General features: G+C 42.1%; 1 protein-coding gene across 1 annotated transcript in view; it reads left to right on the top strand.

Moving 5' to 3' along the window:
- gas7b (growth arrest-specific 7b) overlaps positions 1 to 22,187 on the top strand; it is a 60,076-nt gene that overhangs the window by 20,210 nt on the left and 17,679 nt on the right. Inside the window, exons 2-8 of the mRNA XM_072373505.1 lie at positions 474 to 591; positions 8,759 to 8,836; positions 9,932 to 10,020; positions 12,660 to 12,713; positions 17,853 to 17,942; positions 19,833 to 19,948; positions 20,169 to 20,243. Coding sequence (XP_072229606.1) covers positions 474 to 591; positions 8,759 to 8,836; positions 9,932 to 10,020; positions 12,660 to 12,713; positions 17,853 to 17,942; positions 19,833 to 19,948; positions 20,169 to 20,243 — 620 coding nt within the window. The remainder of the gene's footprint in view (positions 1 to 473; positions 592 to 8,758; positions 8,837 to 9,931; positions 10,021 to 12,659; positions 12,714 to 17,852; positions 17,943 to 19,832; positions 19,949 to 20,168; positions 20,244 to 22,187) is intronic.

Genomic DNA, 22,187 nt, shown 5'->3' with positions numbered 1-22,187 from the left:
CAAACAGCATCTCCACAATGTGTTACCCTGCCCCAGCCCATTGTTTTCCTGCTAATCAGTAGCAGATGTGTGCAGTTGGCCTACACGCTCTCTGGTGTTCCTCAGCTGTTTGTTGTGTGCACACATGCTGACTCTGGAGCTCTGGGTCTCAGTTGGACGTGCACGGCCGTGCCCGTTTGTTGTTCTTTTTGTGGCAGCAGCGGGTCAGCCTGCTCCGTCATGATGTCATTGGTTGCTGGTTGTGAAATTCTTCAGGAAATGAGAATCTGTTGTCACTGAAGGCAGAGTCGTGCACATTTGTCCTGCCTCAGAGGTGCAGCTCGTTCTTCAGTGACTTTGATGCATTTATGTGTTTATCCTCAGCAGTTGGCTTAGTTGTGAAGGACATTTGGGGAAATAAATCTTTATCTGGGTGCTAACATGCCGCTGATGGGTCATGATTATTAACATGTGTTGCTTTTCTCTTTCAACAGAGGACAGCGTCTCTGAGTCAGCTTCCTGTCGAGGACCTCAGAGACCCCCTTCCTCCCCATTGGAAATGCTACATGTCACCACAAGGAAAGCGATACTACGTCAACACCACAAACAATGGTAAGATGAATTTAAATTTGAACAGACTTGAATGGGCGCGCCTGTTAAAACACCAAAGTCACTCAGAAAAGACTCAGAGACGACCTGATAAATGCTGCTTTAGACCTGCTAAAATGAACAACACCACGAGGCTTGTTACTGTTGGGAAATCTTCCCTCCTGGAATTCACATAGATGTTAGTTTGACACTTTTCACCTACTTAAACATTTCTCCAGGCTAGTCTCACCGCACCCTCTGAAGTAGCAGCCTCCACGAGCAGGTCAGAAGTGGGGGTCCACTCCACCCAGCGTCCACCACTGCAGAGACTGAAATCAGCTGAAAATTCAATTTAGTTTCATTTGCGTGCATAACCAGCTCACCACGTTACATGGAGAGAGATCTGACAACTCCGTCTGGCCTTCAGGACAAACAAAACAAAACCTTTTCCTCCGGCTACAGCTATCAATATTCTTCAGCTGGGCAGCAGAGCTTCATTTTATGGAATGGAGTTAAATGTTCGCTGTGTCCGGGGGCAGCAATGGTTCCAGAGAGACGCATACAGGGCTTAGAAGGACCGGTGCTGCTGCTAGTGCCTTGTTTCTGTCAACACAATCACCACTCAGTGCCTCCCTGAATGCTCACACACACACACACACACACACTGGCAAGAAGACAGTTTAATACTTTCCTCTGTTCTGCAGACATTGCAGCTTCACCTGCTTTTACTATTCCTGAGTGACCGAATTGTAAAACGTGACGGATGGTGCTAATATCTGAATGCGGCAACTTTTGTGTGCTTTCGACTTGACGATGTAATAAAGGGAGGAATTAAAAGTGAATGCAGGTCTCACCAGTCACTCAGACAGTGATAAAAGGCCCCGAGCAAGGAACACGTTCATATTCTTTAAAGACCCGGGGCCAGTTGTAGAAAACTACTTAAGTTTTCTCCTTAACTTTGATAAATGACACTGTTTAATTCCCTATACTACTTATCCCTGGGCATAACTGTTCAAATGTCAGACAAGCAGCACGCAGATCATTTAAAGAAATGGCAAAAGAAAAGAGAACATTTTCATTTTGTTAACTTAACCACAGTAATTCTAACCCTAACCCTAACCGACGGGAGCTGAGAAGAGTGAAAGTGTGAAATTGCTGCAGATTTTTGTCATTGACCAACTCACATACTTTCTGATCTGTCACAAGATTCAATTTGAAACAGAACAATGACATTTCTACAGCTGCACTTGTGTTGTTGTGCAACATTCAACTGGACGACCCTGAAAGTGGAAAAAGTTGAGCATTATGTCACTATGACAGTGATGCTGGAATAGAAAGTGATTCGAAAGGGGAAGCTGGACACATTGTCCGGAAAGGACAGAGCTGATCGGACGTGTGCGGTGCATAAAATCTGGCACATCTGAAATATAACTAACGTAAGAAAACATGTTCGCGTCTTTCAGCCTGACGCAGCATCTGTACCAACTTTGCCGGTTAGAATGATGTGATCGCCAGCTGTTTTCGGTCTTAACGTGCAAACAACAACCCGACCGACCGGCATCTTCCCAGATAAGCCATCGAGGTTTGATTCCAGCTCGGTCAGCGACTTCTTCTGAATGAAAGCCGCAATGACACTTTACCGCCACCTTCTGGCGGCAGCACGCAGCCGAGTTTAAGCAGTAAAAACGTTTCTTTTCTGCGGCTTTTCAAAAGGCCGCTTCTGTTTCAGTAGTGACTCAAAAACGGACTGGAAAGCATAGCAGGAGGAACTGTGATTCCACGTGAATCATGGACTTCTGTGGAAACTGACTCATATGAAACATACACTATGTACAGGAATAAAATCAGCTTTTTGGATGAAAGATTTTTAATAATGAAAGAGGAACTGTTTGGTTAGAGAGTAATTAGAGGATGCAAGAGACAGATGATGGGATTCATCTTTCAGTGCAGCAGAACTTCATCAGGTGACTCGTAACTGAACCGAATGGTGAGGCTGGAATAGATTCACCCCTCAAAGTTTTAATTTCAGCATTTTATGACAAGCCGAGCAGGTTCATCGTGCAGCTCCACTGATTTTACCTTAAAGAAGGGGCCCTACTTCTGCCTGTGTTTCCCGTGTGTTTTTTGACTCTGAATCAGAACTTTGTCCAGAAGCTGTTGTAACGAGCTATGCATCAGTTGTAGAATTCTGCGGCCAGTACCAACGCTAAGAATGATGATTTGGCTGACGGCCGATAGCCAGTACTGATTTTTTTTTGTCTTTTATTCTGTCTTTAATTCCAAAGAAACAATGAAATGTGCTCAGTAGAAAATCCATGGAAAAAGGATCCAGTCAGGGAGAAGTCCATGGGACATAACCAGGTTTACGCCGGATGAATATCGGCCGTTGCCAGGAGATTGTGCTGAAAGTCGCCTGATAACAACATTAGGCTGATACGTCTGTGCACCCCCACTCATAAGCCTGTCTTACAGCACTCCATCAGAGCAGTTTGAGACGTCTCGGTTGGAAAGTGGAACTTTCACCAAAAACACCTCTGAACCCATCTCTAAGCATAAGATCCTGGAGCTTCGGCCTTCTGAGGACAGTTTTCATAGAACTTCTGAGTCACAGCTGGTTCTGAAGACAGAAACGGTCAAACCTGTTCTTGCTTTGAAGAGCAGATTCTGCTCATGCAGCCCAGTGACACTGCACCTGTGTGTGTCCCCCCCCCCCCCCCCCCCCCGTATAACTGGAACTGTGAGCGAGCAGTCAGAGTGGAGAGTGTAAGCAGCTCCACGTCAGGGCTGTTCGCATCATCTTCGTCTGTGATCTTTGTTGCAGCGGTCAAGTTGTGGCCACGAGGGATGAGAGAAGGGGATCTAAAATTAACCGAGGGCTCCACCCAGGCACGAGACCCGGGGAGTCGCTCCTCCTCTCCATTTGCTCCCTCTCTTTGAGGATAGAACGCAACAAACTTCTGAGGCTCCTCTAACAGAGCTGAATGTGTTGTAAGATGCTCTAATAGCGAAACGTCTTGTTATTCCACTGAGAGCTCAACATTTTCTGTCGTGTCTTCTTGACGCTGTGCTTGGAAAGACGAAGGAAAAAGTGACAAGAGCGGCGTGCCGGAACAAAAGAATCCCAGAGAAAATGATTAAAATTTCATACGTTTTGGCACACATCAGCAGCATCTGTATCCTGGCTCATGAAGAAATCAGTATTGTTGCTATGGTGTTGTGAAACATCATGGAAAAACCTGCATGACGGCTAGATCAAAGGCCAGAGTCTTAACACACACACTGGATACGCCACAAGCCCGGGCTTCTTTCAGATCCACCGCCCCAGCATTTGTTTCCAAACGGGCCCATCTGATAACCTTTCTCTCAAACAATTGATATTTAAAGTGTTGCTGCTATTTTTAACTTGTCTGAAGTTCAGTTGGATTAGTGGCCTGTGTGTGTGTGTGTGTGTGTGTGTTTGTGTTTGGCATCGCCTTAGTAACAGAGCAGCGTGGGTGAGGGCTGTGTGTCCTTGTCGCAGGGTTTTCAGGTTTTTCTTTTGGAGGCTTCTCTTCCTGTGTTGCAGGGTGCAGCGGTTTTTCTTTTACCAGCTGCCTTCTGAGACTCTTCCCCTCATCCCAGCCTCATCAGTGGGCTGCTGTACAAACACACAAAGCCAATTACTCCACAGTCCCAGGACACACACTGTGGGTTTACCACAGAAAATCCCCTCAGTTTGCAGGTATTTTTAAACGAAACACCCATTTTTTTTTAAAAAGCCTATCTTTAGTTAAATCGTTTATTTGATTTCAGTTATCTATGCCATACATTTACACGGCTTAATAGAATCATTTTACCAGTGAAATGACTGCTTATTGTTGTCACTGCATGGCGTGACGCTAATGTGGCAGAAAGTGTGTCGTCAAAGCAGCAGCTCAAGTTGATCGTGGCGGAAGGTGAAACGACACCACAGCAACTAAACTGCACACATGGTGGTGTGAAGGCAGATATCTGTAACGCAGCAGTTCAGGGCTCGCGCTCGTTTGTACAGAACAGACTGGTTTAAAATGAAGGCGCATCACTGCATCTGCCATGGTCTTCATCTGTGTGTGCACACCCACAAATGGAGGTCTTGTTGCTGTTATCTTTGTTAGAAAAGCGCTCTGGAAGGTACCAGAATGGTCCTTAAGATGATTACAGTGGACTAAACTTTTGTTTATCCTCTCACTGTTAAAATCAGTAGCAGGATGCATTTTATTGTGGAAGGAGTTTGGTCATGTTTTGGTCCTTTTTGTCCTGCTTTATGGTGGTACATTATATTAAAAAAGGGTGATCGGTTTTCTGACATTTTGTCCCAGGCTTTGAAGCGCTGCTTCCCCTTTGTGAGCTATAATTTTGTAACTTAATTGTGTAAGGATTCATTTTTATTTGGTTGTTGCTGTTGGGTTTTTGGATTGTTGGGTCGCATAAGGTCGTATGGGTCAGCAGACTGTGAAAGTTCTCTGCAGCCGTCAGCCAGGTCAGTCTTGTTTTGAACCTTAACTTGTTGGCACCGGAGGGTTTATTCAGTATTTACTTCAGCTGGAGTTGGTGCTCAACGTGCTGCGTCTTGCTATTATTTTCAATTATTTTGCTGGTTATTTCCCACAGCTGATGGATTCAGAAGTTCAGAAAATGATCTCTGAGCCCAGAGAGAAGTAATGAAGCACATTGATGAAAGCCATACATCGAATTCACACATTTGTATCTGTATCAATGCACAATATGTCATAAACACAGAATGTTTTGTAAATGTTTTGTAAATTTACCATACTCCATTTATTTGGTCAAAAGGTTGATACTTTCCTGTGAAATGCAGTGGATTAGAGCAAATCTATAGATCAACACTATTCAGGTTCACACTTTTATACGTCAGTATTGGCTTCAACCACCAGCTGCCAGCGGAATGTCACTTATTTCATTGTTCCATCTCCAATCAACATAATAACGTCTCTGCTGCAGGGACTGGACTGCTTTGACTAAACCAGCGACAGGAGGTAACCAATGCAACAGGGACCTGTGTCATATGGTTGTGAATAAAACATAGCTCTGTCAAAGCTAACTAGGCCATGTCTCCTTCCCTGAATCCGGAATCATAGCTGGTGCCGTGGACAATAAGCTGCTGCGGGGTTATTTCGGTTTTCAGACCGGCTTGCGTCTATTTCCCCTCATGCACACACCTGCTTCAGCCACTATCTGCTGACGTCTGACACGCACTCGGGTGAATCTGAACATGTTATGTTTGCAAAAAGAAGAAATTTAAGGAGTTCTGAAGAGAAATCAGCACTTTTTGTTATAAAAGAGATGATATTCACGCAGATGCATGCTTCATGCCATTGATATCCTGAATTCACATCATTAAGACCTGTGAAGCTGGAAAGGGGCAGATGAGCCATTCCACAAATTAGTGAACGTGAGTAAAGCAAGCCAGCGTGGGTTCGTATCCTCTATCAAGACTGTGAAGGCAATTTAAGTTGACTGACAGCTTTTCAGACTTCTGCTCCTCCGTCACAAGGCGCCTAATGAGAATCATTCCTGCTGCTGCTGCAGTACGATCGCTTCATCTGGAGGTAGAAATCTGACAAATGCCAACACTAATCTTCCACTTGTGTTAAAACAAAAGAAAACAAACAAACAAAAAAAAAAGACCCAGCTTGAAGATAAATTATCATAGATTTACATTTGGAGATCCAGTTGCTTAGAAACTATGAGCTCTTCCACTTTTCCACTTGAGGGTTAAACATTGCATGAAATATGTCAGATTTCACTCACATTACCTTGTAACGGATAGAAAAAGCTGCTTCACTGGACTGTGAATACGTTTAAGATCTAAAATAGCTGTGCTATCCCTCTGAGAAGGCATGGTGCCACAATAACCAGCAATTTCCCCGCTGCTAAGAAGATATTTTTCAGTACTAATATCCTGTATTTCAAGGAGTATCGATTTGTTTATGACAAGCAAATAGAGAATAATTGATATGTAGAACGTCTGTGAGTACAGCCTCTGGCCGGTTGTTGTTCATCAAACCTGACGGCACAGCTTTATTCCATAAGCCTGCTGCCAGTTATCCCCTCCATGCGTGTCATTTGAGCTGATGGGCTTGGCTCAGTTGCTTCCTTTGCTAAAGCAGCACTAAACAGAGAAAAGCCAGCCAAAATGACTCAAATTTAATAAGAGCTCCTAACATGTCAGTGTCTTTTCTTTCTGCACTCAGAGCAAAGGGCTGATTGAGCCCAATGCTATGGTGTAAATGGGCAAAGGGGAATAAATTAAAGCAAGCTCTTATTTATAAGGATCTTTGCCCGCCATGTTTTTTGCATCTTTTAAAGTAGCTGCTGTTAAGCAATAAGGGAATTTATAAGACCATCCAAGCTGTAGTTTGCAGGCTTCTGCCGGTATTGTTTGAACTATGATAATTAAAAAAGATTTTCCTAAATTCTGTTTTTTTTTTTTTACTTCGGAACAAATGCCTATGAGAGTAGGGGCAACATGACCCATTTTTTAGGAGCTGGGCACAGGGTTTGTGCACCCGCGTGTTGGCAAAGGTCTACACGACATGAATTTGTCATCTACCCATATCTGCAAGGGCTTTCGAACATCCTCTGCAGACGTCTATGTGCAGTGAAATAACGTGCGACTGGCCACACATTAAGTTCCCTGACTGCACGTGTCCCAGAACACTCAACACAACATTTGGTTTTGTGCATCACAAGTATTTCAAGTTGCAGTCAATTCCTCAACATCGATCTTGTTTGTTCAGTAGCTGAACGCACTGTGTTCCCTGCACACAGACACTTATCGGCTGAAGTTGGTCATTCAGGCTGTATGCACCTGCATACAATGCTGAGGACAAGAAAGTACCCCTATATTTTCACATTTTGAATGTTTTTTATTTCTAAATGTACAGTTATTGTGTCATTGAGTACCTGCGAGAATTCAGCATCAGTTATGCATTACTTGGTACCCCAGTAAAGCGGGGCAGATGGTTTGGTTGCTAGTTTCTATTTGAAAAACCAAGGGGGTCTGAAAAATAGCTAAATCTGGTGTGAGAAATATACATGTGGTATAAGAGTGTGTGAAGAGGGAATTACCACACTCGTATGACTTGGTATCAGCTGCACTTGCTGTTAACTTGTTTGCTCAAGCTAATGTTAGCCACCAGAATAGCAAGTTTACCAAAAAAAATATGAAGGCAGTTGACCAAACTCTTGAGCAGTAAAATGAATTTAGCCGATTAAGCGGCGTGAATAAACACAGATGTATTATATGTCATCTTACGGCAAAGTGTGCTATCAAGTTAGCATCACAGGATTGATAGCAAACAACAAAAGATAGCTACAGAAATGTCGACAGTCCTGGTGAGCTTGAAAGTCTGAGTAAAATAAATAGATATACATTATAAGCTTGTTGCTTTACAAAGAAATGTTAAATGAATGATTACCAATTTAAAAAAAGAAAAAAATTGGTTTCAATATAACAAGAAAATGAACGGTGCTCTCTGCTCCTGGACAGTGGGGGCGTCCAACGCTGATAACGCTGAATGGCAGATAAATGATAAAACCATCAGGTAAGAAACTTGGCAGGTGTTGATGGTGACCCTCGACTCTCTGTCACCACCGCTGTGCACATGTTTAATTCACTGAGCAGTGAAGTCAGAGCAGTTAGTAAACTCGTTTTCAGATACACAACTGCATTACACGGTTGGCTCGTCCGAGGCTAATGTATTGTAGCAGGCCTATTTATGATAATAAGACAGTGTTACAGGTGGGGTTGTTTGTGCTCACCTTAAATAAATTCAAATCTCATTCATTCACACATAAATTCAGTCATTTTTAGCATGTTTTAAGCAGCTGCTGTCTAACATACAGTATGTAACATGATCTATGTAAATCTCTGCAGACTTCCAGCCAACTTCCAGAAACCAGATTTTTTAAGCCTCTGTCTCTCTATTATTAAACTATTTTCAGAGTTTAACCTAGAATTTACTTCCACAGCTCCTGTATTCTTATTTACTCCTCAAATGTTGAAAAAGGAATCTGGAGTGCAAAGACGGCGACAAATGCCAAGTTTGCATCAGTGGATGGAATCACTTCTTCTTATTTCTGCCCCCAAATAGTTCCAACTATTTCCCAATCTCACAGTATTTTCTATTTCTTCCTGACACCCCATCAGAGACAACATGGGAGAGACCGTCCAGTGCACCAGGGACGCCCAAGAACTCCTTCCGACACAAGAGCTCTCTGCCAGCAGGTACTTCATTTGTATCTCTGCCTTTCAGTCTCTTTCTTTTCAATTTCCTTGAGTGTTAGTACCCTGGGGCTGGGAATTCTTCTTAAATTCCTCTGTGACACAAAGCACCCGCTCAAACTTACCACACACAGACACTTCCTGTGACTAACTTTATCTGCAGAACTGAAGCCTCCTCTGTCTCTGCTTTGGCCCTGGTCCTACAGGCAGACAAACAGAGAGAACCAGTAAGGTTTCTTAGATGTTTCCACTCTCTGGAAGCAGACTTCACTCATTGAGCTCACTCGTTATGAACAACTTGTGTTCTGTTAGTGCCCAGACGGAAGTGACTCCCGGCAAAAGAAAAAAGGAAACAAAGAAAGGAGACTCTGAAAAAGGACTACTTAGATTTTTTTTTATAAAGCCTCAGTAAACATTTTCCTTGTGAGTTTGTGGTTTCAGTCCCAAGTTTGAGGTCTTCTTTGATACAGCATGATACTCATTTTGTATTTTACAGCTTATATTATTTTTTATTTAGTTGTGATTGACAACCTTATACAGGGAGCAGTTTCCACTGTTCTCAGCCACCTCTCACTCACACAAATGGACTGTACTTGTATAGCGCCTTTTCACACACAGTCATACCCCGATGGACGCATCCGTAGGCCCAAGGACACTTTTACATGTGGCCCAGGCAGCCAGGGAAGGATCAAACCACCGATTGGTAGACCACTGCTCTTACACAGCCAAAATGTTGAACTCAATGCTTCAAAATGTGGCTCCATCCACTGATTTTATACAGTCTGTGGTTGTGGGGCAAATCCAGCCAACAAGCAAAACTCAAGTTTACTTGGTACTGTAAGAGCAAAATGTTACTTCATCTTTAGGGCATGAAGTTAAAACTTAAGCGACTTAATACAGGATGTATGTATGACTAGACTAGTCTGGCAAGCTGTTCTCACCTTATTAAAGACATCAACAGCAACACTACAGTTCAGCACAGGCTGCTTCAACTCTTCAAAATAATTAAATTCAACAAGTTTACCACTCATCTGTGAAACCAGAAAAAAACTAATTCAATTTGTTGTCTTCTTTCTCTTGTCTCATTTCTGTCTCCAGTGAATGGATTTCACTCGGGTGGTAGTCCCTTGCATCATGTGGAGTATTCACACAACAGTTTGGTTAGGAAGAGCAGTACAGAGCCCCAGGTAAAGCTGTCTGGTATTTGTTCTTTCTCGTATTTGACAACATATGTACACGGGATACACATGTGAGTGTTGTTTTTAACCCATGACGCGATGCAGCCACGTTCTTTTGGATGGTAACAAAAAGGATGCATCAAAAAAAACGTGTGCAGGCCTTCGGTAACATAATAGGAAATATGACCAATACCAAGAACTTACTGGGGATTTATTTTTGCTTGTCTAAGTCATCTAAATGTATGTCTATGTAGTACTAACTTAGTAGATTAAGCCTTTAATTGAAGTTAAATGAATAGTCCTGCGTGTCCAAAGTTCCCACTTTGACAATCACTTTGCAGCCTTGATGGTGTTGGTGTTTTGCTTAAAGCTTGGTACTCATTCCCAAAGTGCATCATCCTGCAAAGCTTTACACTGAAAAGGCCCTCAGTTTGTTTAGTTTGCTGTATGTTCCCACGACATGCCAATAACTGTTGAGTCCTCAGGATTACTTAGAGAGCGCTCACATGATAATGTGACTCAGTTTTTGTCATGTAAGATGGCAACTGAGGGCACAGCAAAACAGGAAATTAGAGTCAGAGGTGCTGCGTGCAGCTTTTTCCACCGTCTGTTATGTGATACATTTTTTGTAAATAATCTCACATGTGCAAGAACAAAACTAGCAAGTGCTTCAGTGATGACAGTCAAGTTTAACATCATGGCTGTAAAGAGGCTTTAGTTGCGTTCTGTTCTATCTGAATTCAGATTCTAATGAATTTTTAGGGTTACAGTGTAAAACTCAAGCTAACTTATTAAAATAAATACATCTTACAGGACCCTCACTGTCCCTCTCTGCTGTGCTTCAGCTCTGTCTCTGCAACTCTTCCCTACAGAGAAGGCCACAGCAGCTGTAGAAGCTCCAGTGACTGACACTAGCTGCTTTCACACAGTAGATTCTTGTAAACCACATTAAGAACCAGATTAATTTCATCCATCCATCCGTCAATTTTCATCCGCTTATCCGAAGTCGGGTCCCGGCGGCAACAGGTCCAGGAGAGAAGACGAACATCCCTCTCCCCAGCGACACTCTCTGGGGGATCCTGATGTGTTCCCAGGCCAGAAGGGACATACAATCCTTCCAGCGAGTCCTAGGTCTGCCCAGGGGCCTCCTCCCAGTAGGATGCGCCCGGAAAACCTCCAAAGGGAGGCGACCAGGAGGCATCCTAACCAGATGCTTCCTTTCATTCACACTGGATGGCAGAGCTCCTCACCCTATGAGCCCAGCCACCCTCCGAAGGAAACCTATTTCAGTTGCTTGTATCTGCAATCTTGCTCTTTCAGTCACTACCCAAATTTTGTGACCATAGGTGAGGGTTGGAACAAAGATGGACCAATAAATTCAAAGCTTTTCCTTATGGCTCAACTGTTCATAAAAATCCCAAACAGGATCAGTCCTGGTGGAGTCCAACATGCACTTTAAACGAGATCAATTTAGTGCAGATTAACTATTAACTTTGTTTGTTATTGGGTTTTTTTACAGATTGTGTGTCACCCATTACTCTTAATGACAATTTCAGCATATATGACCAGAAACTATTTTTATGGGTGTTGCAAAGTAGTACATGAGTCAGTATTTTATCGCTTTGGCTATAAACAGGGTTTTGGGCTGACTGTTAACCAAAATTTTCTCATTTCTACCAACAATCATAACACCGAAAGAGCACCTAAAATGTCTGATAAAAGTGAGCTAATCGGCAGTTTCAAGTGATCATCACCTTAAGTACCTAAAGTAATGTGGAAATATGAAAACATTAGTTACTGCACGAAAAGCCCACTATTCAGTCCCACTAACTCTCCAAGAGCATTATAACAATTTAGGCTACATCCAAAGCCAGCAGAGGACTCAGCGACTCCCAGGTTATTGCACCTGTATGCAGTCATAAAAGTTAAATTACTATAATATTGGCACATAATGTAGTTTTTCTACATTTCACCTGAATAAATCCCCCTTCCTCTTTTCCCATCTCGTTATTAATAGAGAGGCTGATGGCAATTAAAGCTGATTAATCCCTCCTACAGTATCTGCTCCCCTGATCATAATTAGCCAGACAGTCAGGGTGAAGTTATACAGGATCCACCCACCCCTCACTCGCTTTCGCTTACCTTCTTTTCTACACCTTCATGAACGCACCATTGTAAAAACATACGTCTCATATACCCAAAGTACTTTATTTTATTGAGTGGAAATCAGGCGTTGCACATAACACATTCATTCTTCTTTCTCTCTGCACCATATACTCATATCCAGCTGCTTTATTTGAATTCCAGGCTTAAATGTTGAGATACACACACACACACACACACACACATTTATCCACAGTCACACACAAAGAGAAAAAGCAAATCATGCTTTGCTTTGCACTGCAGAACTATCCTCCCTACTCTTCACAGCAAAACACACACACAAACACACACCCACATACACACCCAGACAGGCAAACTAGCAGCAACAGCAGGAGCAGAGAGTGCACCAGTCAGACGCTAACAGCGCTCGCTAGGAAAACAACAGTGCTGGTGTGCGTGTTTGAGTGAAAGTGTGTGTATGCTGAGCAGTCATGTCTGACGCAGAGGACAGCGGTTTTGACGGGGCGTCCTTCTTCTCTCTCCAGAGCCCAGGATCAACATCGCCTACCAGGAAACAGAACAAGGAGACCACGGTTACGGTGAGTATGGCAACTAATGGAAACTCTTCACTAAGCATGAACTCATCCTGGATCTCACTGCAGTGGCCCTGAAGGATGCAAAGCTTAAGATTTATTTGGAGTTATATCCCCTAAGTTTGGCGAGGATAACAGAAAAATAAACTGTGGACATCATACTGAGTATAATGCCGTTGTAAATGCGTCTCATGTCCTCATCAGTGATACTTTCTCTGTTTCTCCTGTCCATTCTCTCCTAAGAGCAGCGTTTGGTGCTTGTTTTTAGTTGCTAGTATACAGATAAACAGTGACATCATCCTGTTCAGCATCCAGATGATCTCTCCCCAGTCATCAGGTCACTGCATCCTGTTTGGCCTCATGCATGCTAAACAGCAGACGTGCCGCTGCTTGGGGGTCATAGATAATATTCTGACTGTTGTGGGCTCAGGATTGAATTTTCTCTTACTTCACGTTAAAAAAAACTTTCAAAGTGGGCCCTCAGCTTCCTTAGCAACCAGGGTGATGTTTTTGATGAGCAGATGGTTATGACAGCAAACGTTAGAGAAAGAGATAGACAGCAACACAACTGTTACTGATACTATTTCCCAGCTAGTATAAGCTAAGTCATGGTGAACATCATGTTCCCTTCTTACATAAGATATATGCACTTTGCAGTAATAATTATGGCACCTTTACCACTTAACCAACCATTTGTTAATAGTGAAATATTTAATTCTTGATGTCAAACAGTGACTGACAGAGTAGGTATTTGTTATTCTTTGTAAAACTTGTCTAATGGACTTGAATATAAAGTCTTCTTGCATGAGATCATGTGTTGTATTGTACTGCAGTGTAGCTAGTTAGCCACAGGTTTTTATAGTGCAGTGAACACCAATAATGCATCATAAACAGTGCAATCATAGACAGAACATAATTGGATGGATCAGTACAAGAAATGATCATTTGAAGAGTGGTATTTCATAATTGAAATTACATGAAGAATTAAAATTATCTAAAATAACCACAGGCTATGGACCAATAGGAGGAGTTAGCATACTCTAGATTACGTTTCCAAAGTTGTATTTTTAGTCAGTGACTGAACTTAAGCTAAACTACGGTACATGTTTCTTACCTTATCTGTGCTTGCATGAGTTGCACCAGATCAACTAAAGGGTGGTCTGAATATGTTGGAATCTTGATAAAAGAAATATCAGCAGAATGGTAGCAATGTTAGCTTCCCTGAATTTGACATTTAGTTTTTAATTATGTTCACAATAAGTTATACTTTACAACATGCCGCATTTACCAGAAATGACACCTGCTTTACAAGGCACCTGAAACCTCTTTGCAGGTATACTTTTTTACTCTTGTAATTTCTCAGCCTATTTGATCCAACACTCTTTTATATACATGATACAAAGTACAGCAAAATTTCAGGCATACCATAATGATGGATTTACAGATGTACACGTCATGGTCTGAGGCAACAATGTAATCGGTTCCAGCCTCTGTCCCAGACTAAGCTCGCTGTCAGATATGTGAGTGAGTAGTTACATGGCCTGAATGAGTGTTTTTACAAAGGAAAACCTCTGTGCATGCAAACCCTTGAATGCATATATTTATACTCTGTGTGTAGTTTTAAGAGATAAGTCTTATGATGTGGGATCAGAGTTTTGCATTATGAGAGACAAAGTGAGCACCACGGGAACTTTGATATCCCGTGAGTCCTAAAGGCGACAGTCTGCTCTTTTTACTGGCCTGAATCCACAATCCTCTTCTGCTCTTGGCAAAGGACTGTAATCCCCTTGGAGTTTTAAACAATTTCCATCTATCTTTTTGTGCGAGTGTTTAAGTGAACTGCTTGTCACCTCTGCTTAGGAAATTGACTCTGACAAACAAACGGGGTGGAGCACTGCTTTCTGCCTTTGAGTCGTACATGCGTTTCTTTGATGAAGTTGCGTAGAAACTCATCAGTGATACATTTTATTCTAAAAAGACAAAAAGTGAGACTGAAAAACCTCATACTACTTATCCAATAATGGGGACGCATGTGCTCCAGTAGCACCATTGCTGAGGCACCACAGATGACTTTTGCTAACTGACATTATGACCAGTAATGGCAGACTGCTGTTTTTAAGCTCATATTAGTAACGAAGCTAACTGGAAGGACTTTTTACTGATTCTTCCTTTAAAATCACAGAAAAGTCCATTAGAAATTAATGGAGACCCATTCATGTAATATAAAGTCCCATATTAGTTATAGTGTTGTAGCACATTGATTTGAACAACATTGCCAGTTAGCGGTAGTGTTGTAGCACATTGATTTGAACAACATTGCCAGTTAGCGGTAGTGTTGTAGCACATTGATTTGAACAACATTGCCAGTTAGCGGTAGTGTTGTAGCACATTGATTTGAACAACATTTCCAGTTAGCGGTAGTGTTGTAGCACACTGATTTGAACAACATTGCCAGTTAGCGGTAGTGTTGTAGCACATTGATTTGAACAATGTTGCCAGTTAGCGGTAGTGTTGTAGCACATTGATTTGAACAACATTTCCAGTTAGCGGTAGTGTTGTAGCACATTGATTTGAACAATGTTGCCAGTTAGCGGTAGTGTTGTAGCACATTGATTTGAACAACGTTGCCAGTTAGCGGTAGTGTTGCAGCACATTGATTTGAACAATGTTGCCAGTTAGCGGTAGTGTTGTAGCACATTGATTTGAACAACGTTGCCAGTTAGCGGTAGTGTTGCAGCACATTGATTTGAACAACATTGCCAGTTAGCGGTAGTATTGTAGCACATTGATTTGAACAATGTTGCCAGTTAGCGGTAGTGTTGTAGCACATTGATTTGAACAACGTTGCCAGTTAGCGGTAGTGTTGTAGCACATTGATTTGAACAATGTTGCCAGTTAGCGGTAGTGTTGTAGCACATTGATTTGAACAACATTTCCAGTTAGCGGTAGTGTTGTAGCACATTGATTTGAACAATGTTGCCAGTTAGCGGTAGTGTTGTAGCACATTGATTTGAACAATGTTGCCAGTTAGCGGTAGTGTTGTAGCACATTGATTTGAACAATGTTGCCAGTTAGCGGTAGTGTTGTAGCACATTGATTTGAACAACGTTGCCAGTTAGCGGTAGTGTTGTAGCACATTGATTTGCACAACATTGCCAGTTAGCGGTAGTGTTGTAGCACATTGATTTGAACAATGTTGCCAGTTAGCGGTAGTGTTGTAGCACATTGATTTGAACAATGTTGCCAGTTAGCGGTAGTGTTGTAGCACATTTTTCTGTGTAGCAGAATCAGCTGCAACGTGGGTTAGACCATTGAGTGCTAGCTTGATGTGTGTAAGCCCACACAAGGCGGGATTGTTTCTGTTACTGCCGCCCTTGCCGACTCAGTGGCGCATCAGCGGTGCATCGGCTTCGGCTCTCAGTTTCGCCTCTGTCTTTCAAACATGGCACGATGTGCAACGAAGGTGTACCGATCCAGGCTTGAAAAGGCACATGTGATATGTGCTTTTGTGTTTCTGCCACCAACATCAAGAGTTTATACATGGCTTATGCATTATTTGTCAACAAATCTGAGACAAACAGGGGCATAGCATGTCTTTGCCACCTTCCAAAAACAAAGTTTTCTGAAAGCTGTTACTAAAGATCAGGAAAGAAAGTTCCGAAAGCTGTGTTACCTTAAATGCAGTTTCTAGCTTTCAAGCCACCAATCTGAGGGAGATTTGTGGAAGTGGGAGAGGTCTATTTTAGAAGTCTGTTGAATGACAATCACATGAGCCTATGTATGTGCATCTCCATGTCCTTTTTGAGCTTCCCACACTGTGTGTGTGTGTGTGTGTGTGCGTGGCCATAAACGAAAAACAAAGAAAGCCTTTCACTGGATGCTATAGGAAGTTGCCTTGCCCTGATCTTTACCAGAGGAAGCGGGGGTTAGGTCAAAACCATATTAGCTGCCAGCCTCTGGACCTTTGCTGTGATTAAACAGAAAGCCTTTCCCTCAAACAAATTAGAAGCTTCATAAGCCCACATAGGCTTGAAATAGTGGCCTTTGATTCTTCTTCCTGCCATTTCAGTATGAATATTGGTTCTGGAAAAGTCATCAGCGGAACTGCGTTCATCAATTTTCCCTGAAAGGAGAGGCTTTAGCATTAGACAACGTTACCACTGAAGATTTTATTAGAAACTAGGCCTATTGCCTACAGTCTGTTTACCTCCAGAGGAAAACTGGATTGAATGTGACTGAAGATGAAGCTGCTTTTGTTTACCATGGAATTAAACTTTACAACTTTGTGTATCTCTTAATTGTGAAGACTTCCTCTTGTTTCTCTTCACCAGGGCTGGAGCTGAGTTATGTTTGTTTGCTAGCGAAACCACAAATTAAAAAAATTACCCAACTGTATTTATTACATTAGATCAAATTAAATTTCAGTGAGGATCTAGGATCTTGGAAAATGGTGAGCGAAGGCATCAGATGTAGCAGAAGAGTGCCTCAATTGGCAGCCTAAGAGGAGAATTTGTTTTGCTAAATGTGGAGGTAATGACTTATCAACACAGTTGTGGGTTCCCAGAGTGTCATGTGGGGTGAACGTAAGATCATGATACTAGATACTAGTATCTAGTATCCAACACTCTAGTACATAATACTAGAGTGTTGGACATTATATGTACTGTCCTCTTGAGTGAAATCCGTGAGTGCCTAACAACATGGAGGCTCTCTGCCAGCAGGTTCATGATCACTTCTGCTGACAATTAACTGCACCAAGACAATTAAAGGCAATATTTGGGAATCCATTTTGCTGATTGCTTTTGGCAAATGTAGAGAATGTTGTGCTGCAGTGCTGAATGTGAAACCCCAACGAAAAGCTCAAAACCACTAAATCTCTGTATTGACAATACTGTCCCCATGGACAGTAGAAACACAGAGGAAAGATTGAACAATTTTGGCTCGATTGGACTTTAGTTTGATGTGTTCATGTTGAGCTGCAGAGATGAGACCGTGTTGCCAAAGCAACGAGGTACAGATTATATTGAATACCAACGCAGATGTGTGTGTTCTGATACTGCTTTATCAGAGCTGCAAAGGTTTCATGATCCTATGACCTGCCCGATGAAACAAACCTTCCTGTGGTGCTCTTTCTTTGTCCTGCAGATTAACTGTGTGACTTTCCCGTCACTGGCCTGCATGCCCGAGCAACAGCTGCTGAAACCAGACGAATGGAGCTACTGCGACTACTTCTGGGTAAGTTTACCCCAAAAAGGCTGCAAATGGGCTGGTTCAGGCTCATATTTTATACTCTCAGTTGCTTCTTCACGAGATAGACAAAGCTAAAACCAATGATTCTCATATGCCTATCGATACGGAAGGGAAACAAGTTTTGAATAATGTCTGACTTGTTCTGACCTGGCAAAGAGTAAAATAATGTGACTTACCAACTGTGGTATGATATAACATTGCAGACATTCCCAGAGATTCCTAAAGGAGAAATCTTTTTATTTTCCTCTTGTGGATGTCCACCGCAGTTGTTGTTTTTTCTGTTCTTTCTACTGCTGAAATACAACCACAAACAATATCACCTTTACTGGCACCGTCTGGCAACACTGCGCAGTCTCGTAACTTTCAACGAGTCAATGGAAACATTTCTGATTCACATTCCTTTTTTTATGGCTTTCCAAAATATCACTTCAGATCTGCTAAACCGGTGAATGGAGACCAGGCTGATAATTGTTTGGACTGAAATTAAGCTGACTGAAACTAAGCGCCCCGTACCTTGTTTTATACCATCACACAGAGCGCATTAGTGTCACATGTTTACATATTTTGCCTATATCTGAAAGTATAGAATATATGCACAGGAGGCATATTATATCATTACATTACATATTAACCCTGAACATCAATAATTATTGTGCAATCAGTAACTGGAGCCGACCATGACTGGCCGTTGGAGAGATTACCAGCAAATGTGGCACAATGTATGGTCGAAAGCTGAAGGGTTAAAAGTAAGCTAAAGCCGGATGCATCAAAAATGATGAATAGCAAAAAGAGACACAGGTGACAAGCACAGACAACAGCTGCATCATTATTTAAAGTCCCACTCCAGCACTTCCTGATCCTCTAACAACTCATCTGTGCTCCTGAAAGTTGTATGATTTGGAGTTTTTGCCATGGAACATATCTCATGACCTTAATACTGCATTGAGTATGACTCTCCAACTTCTTATTCATCCAGTTAGCAGGGATCTTTTAATATGCTAATGAGCCCCACCCACATCTCCGCCTCTCAGAACAAAAAAACAAGAAGAAAATGATTTTAAGATGCAGCAACCACTTGCATGTAAAAGAGGCAGAAGTGAGAAAACTCTATGTGAGGAATTTCTTCTTTAAATGAGAGAAAAGATTATATTATTTAAGAATCGTGTTGACACTGCCGCTCTGTCCATTAAATCACTAAATGCACATTCCTGCGAGTCTATAAGAACAGAAACAACACCGGATCCTGTCCATCTTTCAACACGGCTCCATATTTATCTCATCCTGGCTGCACTGCAAACTGAGACTCAGCATTGGCTTTGATAAGATCCAGCACACAGCACAGCAGGATAATACAGTACATGTAACCGGCTGGAGCGCAGCGAGCCAGCTGGCCTCTGCTGCTCTGTTTGGACATCTCTCACCCCTGCAGTGTAATCTCTACCAGGTGCGGTGTGAGCAGCAACACACTACAGTCACTGCGGTGACAGCACGGTACAGAGCGTGAGAGGGAGAGTGGACCGTAGGGTCAGGGAGTGGCAGGTTCGGATGTGAGCAGCCATTTTTCAGGAATTAACTTTATATCAGGGAGTTTAACATGCGTGTGGGGTACAGCCGTCAAAATGTGTTTCAAATCCAGATTGTTTATAAAGATGGTGAGGTCTACACTTCCTACTACTGTACAAAAGTGGAGGCACATTTTTCTAGAACCGGGTGATGGTGATGTATCGTAACATAAATGCACCTCAGATAAGGCAGATATATTATGGCTGCTCATGTCACCTCTCTGTTCTTACGGTGACATTCACGTGGTGTTTTATTTCTGTTCTGTTTGTCGTATTGACGCTTTTCCTGTGTGCTCGCTGTGTTATCTCATAGGCTGACAAGAAGGATCCTCAGGGCAATGGCTGCATCACTGGATTTGAAGTTTTGCTGCAGAAGCAGTTGAGGGGTAAACAGATGCAGAAAGAGATGGCCGAGTTCATTCGAGAAAGGTATCTGCTCTTTAATCTCCCTCTTTTTTCTTTTTTTTTTCTTACTTCTTCTCAGGTTGCCATGAAAACCACACAGCTGCCATTAAAACAAACCATTTCCCCTTTTTTTTTCTTTTGCTCTTTCATGCACATCACTGTTGTTGCACAACAGAGGAAATGAGCATTGAAACTGAGTTGCATAAAAGCTGTGTGGTAATCAAACGCTCTACTTCCCTCTCAGGATAAAGATAGAAGAAGAGTACGCCAAGAATCTCTCCAAGCTTTCCCAGATCCCTTTAGCAGGCCAGGAAGAAGGGTGAGTGACTGCGAATGCTCAACACTCCGACATCGGCACCCATCTCAGAGGAGCCTGTCATACACGTGGCTGCATGAATCAATATTTTCTTAATAACATACACACTTGAGAAGCAGATTGCCAGACTTTCCAGTAAGGAGGCTGTAAATTTAGTTTCCATCATTTAAACATCTTTGCAATAATAATCTTTATAGTAATAACAGTAATGGGACACTACTGCACAAGCAGTGCAGAGATTTATGAGATTCATTATAGTTGCTTATTCTGTTTGTGGAAAAAAAAGAGACAGTTTAAGTGATTCATTAAGAAATGTTCAAAAAGTGATGGTTCCAGCTCTGTTTTTTCCCATTTTCTTAAAAAACATAGTTATGAATGAAGCTTCTGACTGTTGTTCATGAAACAAAGCATCAATTCAAAGCGCTGTTTTGGGCTCTGGAAAAGAATAACTTGGCTGCAACAACATGCCTGTAAAAAGAAAAGAATCGAGGTGTTGCAGTAACCCAGTCAAAGTCCGGTATAGTAAAACAATTACTATAAGTTATCACTGCTAAAGGTGGTGTGTGATTTTATTTTTTTCACACACTGTAGCATATGTGTTCAAATAGTTGTGAGCTCATATGAAGACCTGGTAAAGATCGCATGATCACCTTTTCATTTTTTCCCAAAAAGTGAAACCTTACAATAGAAAGAGGGTGTGTTATTTTTATTTCTTGTTTTTTCACATGACTGTAAGTGTTCCAGGCACACTTGAAGATTATAGGGTACTGATGAGTGATGACATAAATGTAGTGTGGTAGTAGCACAAGTCTCAAAGAAATCAGGAGGAGGATGATGTGCAAGTTGTTACCAATGAAAATACCAGATTTGTTTTGGTGTTGATGCTCACAACATGCAGTACATTGATTTAAAACAGTATGCGTTTTATTGCTAATGAATTCAACTTTCCATTTTTTGCATATAAAGCATTTTAGAAGTTACACATTCTTTCATGTCTGCAGTGAGGTGTAAATTTGCACGAAGGTTAACTTAGTCGAGCAATTAGCTATTCAGACCGACAGCTCCACAGTAAGCCACAGTAAGCCAGTCAAGTAGACAACCAGTTGAGACATCCCGCTGTGAGTGTGGGTCTGCAGGCCCTGTCAGTGATGTTGTGAAACAGCGCAGTGTTCCTTTAAAACCACCGGGTGCTTTGATCTTCTCCGTCCGGCAACATATGCTGGTTATTAAGAGAGTGCAGAGGAGAGGACGAACACACAACTGGGAAGAGCGATCGTGTTGGGAGTTGGAGGGTAGCGTTGGTTTGTTTGTGTGTGGGAGAGGGTCTGGGAAACCCTGCAGGGAGTGAGAGAGTTTTCAGCCAGGCCTCTTTTCTCCTGTCTGACAGCAGAGGGGCTATCATGCTGAGGGCGGCTCTTTGTCTGACCCCCCACGGGACACAGGAGCGTAGAAAGTAACCGAATGCTGAGAGGGACACAACCTACTGAAGACAAGAAGCTGTGGACACTGTCCACTGCATTGTTATTTAACTCTTCTTATGAAGAAATTCCTCAAGGACACATCGAAACTGCATAGCAACGGGACAAAGTGTCAGAACTGCAAATGATTCCATTGAGAAAACCATATTTCCATATTAGAACCATATTAGACTGTGGTCTAAAAGTAGTTGTATCTGATAATTGTATTGTTACAGATGAAACACAGTGGGAGGCTATAGCTTCTCACGTGTAAACTCGTGTACTTTAAACACAATTCATTAAATTCTTTGTGAGATTCAAATTTAAGGAAGTCTTTGACATTTAGTGAACTCTGTTGCCCTACGGATGGGAGCGTTGTCAGCCGTGTGCAAGTTTCATGGGATTCATGCTGGAAGGAGTTAGATGGTCATCAGGCCATTTATTTGAATATCATTGTTACTCCTTTTTTTTCAAGAAAACTAAAATCAAA

This window comes from Leuresthes tenuis, unplaced genomic scaffold (assembly GCF_036924035.1).
Source record: "Leuresthes tenuis unplaced genomic scaffold, fLeuTen1.0.hap1 SCAF_20, whole genome shotgun sequence".
Classification (NCBI taxonomy): Eukaryota; Metazoa; Chordata; class Actinopteri; order Atheriniformes; family Atherinopsidae; genus Leuresthes; species Leuresthes tenuis.
Note: the sequence above shows the minus strand (reverse complement) of the source record. Positions and strands in the feature narration are given on the sequence as shown.